The sequence below is a fragment of the Penaeus chinensis genome, chromosome 33, assembly GCF_019202785.1.
Source record: "Penaeus chinensis breed Huanghai No. 1 chromosome 33, ASM1920278v2, whole genome shotgun sequence".
Classification (NCBI taxonomy): domain Eukaryota; kingdom Metazoa; phylum Arthropoda; class Malacostraca; order Decapoda; family Penaeidae; genus Penaeus; species Penaeus chinensis.
This window is the reverse complement of record NC_061851.1, coordinates 36,137,910-36,140,409: the sequence shown is the minus strand read 5'-3', so window position 1 is coordinate 36,140,409 and position 2,500 is coordinate 36,137,910. Positions and strand designations below refer to the sequence as shown.

Genomic DNA, 2,500 nt, shown 5'->3' with positions numbered 1-2,500 from the left:
TTTACACTGGAATATATGATGGTCTGGGGAGTAAATTCAACTACTATCAGACATTGCTGTGACTCAAACTCAAAATCAAGAATCATGACAAGAGTTGTACATCAACCATTTATTTTCCATCCAAAACATCTTTTTCTGAGTAAGATAGATATTTAAGGGTCAATTATAAAGAGAAATGCAGTTAATATCAGAATAACAATTAATTAAAAAAAGTGAACATATGAGGTACAGACAAGAACAATAGACTGGCTAATAAAAGAAAATGAAAAAATGTAAAAACAATAGAGCATGTCAATGTATTAAGAATAAATGGAAAGAAAACAATGAAAAAAAGTCTATACTGATTTATGATATGGTTAGAAAGTTTTTCCTTATTGATAATGATAGTGCAAATCTAACTTTACCTAATGCTTGACAGAATGCTAGAAATATATTATAAAAAATAAAGACTGATGTATCAACTGTACTAACTGCATTAGTCATTGAGACATAATGACAACCTGAAAATATTCCCAAAAGAATTGTTTAAAACAGCTGTATCTTTTTAAAAATTGGAATAACAGTAACACATATGCTAAAGTTAAATTTAGGTGTTGGTTAAGATTAAGCTAAGTGGCTGGCTCATAGGCTGCAGAAATGGGGATCTGACCATGTCACTCCCCATAAGGTTAATAAGTTATGAAATGAGGAGATTAACCTGAGTCTAAGCTAAGACACATCTCACCTATAGTGATGCAGATGCTAGATGATGCAAGTCTACAAATTATAGACCTCTTGTAAGCCTCACAGATGACTGATTATTAAATAAGGAACCAGAATGTGGGTGGTGGAGGTTTGCTAACTTCAGCTGGAGCGCTAAAGGCAATTCACCAGAGAAAAGTCATAAATGAGAAGTAACTTTGAATTAGTTAGTCTGTCTATCGTGTGTCTCGCTTCCTCTCAATTTCTTTATTATAATGGCACTACGGCTCCAAGGCAAGATGCTTCCATAAGTAAGTCTGGTCGGCATGATACATATGCAATACTTTATTACCGTAATGATTAGGCACTGTCAACATATATTGCAAGGTCACTAAAAAACTCTCTATACAAAATAATGGTAAATAATGAATAAAAAACACGTGTGACATATTCCGTTACCTCGCATTTTAACCCGCACGAATTACGTGGTTTAACATACATGTATTTCAAACATCATGACTTACCCGGACCGATGGGCTCCATGGTACACTTTCCTGCCAAATAAAAGGAGAGAAAGAGAGTAGGTGTCAAGTGTTTCCGTAAATTGCTTATAAGCGATCAGCTGACGCAATGTAAACATGTACGTAAATTGACCGGAGTTCAAGTTCGCGATTTCCTATTTTATGTTCCTTTCCAAGTGAAACGTTAAAGGCTAATGTATGTTTTTTTAATAAAGCATGATGAAGGTATGTAGCGGCTCTTCTTCTACTTTGTTCCTGAATTTGAAGGTTATGTGTTAACGATAATGCAATGTCGAAATTAAATACTTCAAAACCCTCATTTGAGATAGGAGGCAATTGTTAAATATAACAAAAGTCATTTATATATTTGTTTCATATATGATAATCAAATACAACAGTTATATTTAAGGTATTACATCGAAGTATCTTGGAACTGAAAAAATGAGTGAAGAGTCTTCTCCCAAAATACCGAAAGCAAAATAAGTATCAAATGCTTCACCAGCCAAGGATCTGTCACCTAGTGTTGTGTTAACCGCCGAGGAGAGAGGGTGTGATCGGCTTTTCTCTCCCATGTATCTAACACTGTTCTCGCCAAAAATCACTTCCTCTTTAACATAAATATCAATAATGAGAAGGCATTAGATTACATTTATAGTTGAAATAATGGAAACAATCATGGCAAGAACCCTCCGTGAGAAAACGGTAGTGATACTGTTGTGTTTTGTTGGTTTGGTTATTGCCAACAAATATCCTGTCACAGAGAAAGGTATGTTGAGCACATAGTTTTTAGATACATAATTTTGTGTATGTGTATGTTTGTTGATTGTAATGTTTGCGAATAAACGCGATTTTCTCCAAAGACAAGCGAACGGGACGCGTGAAGGTTCTTCTAGAAACTTCCTGTGTCAAGGTTGTGATGTGCTGAGGATGGAATCGTGTCTCCTTATTAAAGACACGTCTGGTGGTTAAAACGCCTATTATCTTAGGTCGAACAGCTTTAAAAAAAAGGGGCTCTTGCGAAGGCGTAGAAGGGGGTGATCGAGAATGTATCCCGGACGAAGGTCACACGAGCGAGCTTTATTTCAGCTTCTTTTCCTCGGGGAGACGGAATTGAGTGAGCATCGTCTGCAATCTGAATAGTTCTAATCTGTTTGTTTGACGATAAGACGTGGCCGTGTGGGTACCCTGTTGATTTTATCGGCTTGAGCCAAGGGTCAGGGATTGGATTGTATTGTTTTGTGCCAGGTGAGTTCATGGGTGTTTGCAATGGTAATTTTTAACGGTTGTAGTTCTTTACT

At 36.2% G+C, this 2,500-nt stretch overlaps 1 protein-coding gene and 1 pseudogene across 1 annotated transcript in view; both read right to left on the bottom strand.

Moving 5' to 3' along the window:
• Positions 1 to 1,354, bottom strand: part of LOC125043322 (steroid receptor RNA activator 1-like) — a 9,439-nt gene extending 8,085 nt beyond the window's left edge. Inside the window, exon 1 of the mRNA XM_047639399.1 lies at positions 1,206 to 1,354. Within this exon, the coding sequence (XP_047495355.1) occupies positions 1,206 to 1,224 (19 nt within the window). The 5' untranslated portion in view covers positions 1,225 to 1,354. The remainder of the gene's footprint in view (positions 1 to 1,205) is intronic.
• Positions 1,355 to 1,974: 620 nt separating this feature from the next.
• The window catches only part of LOC125043312, a 2,898-nt pseudogene continuing 2,372 nt past the window's right edge, over positions 1,975 to 2,500 (bottom strand).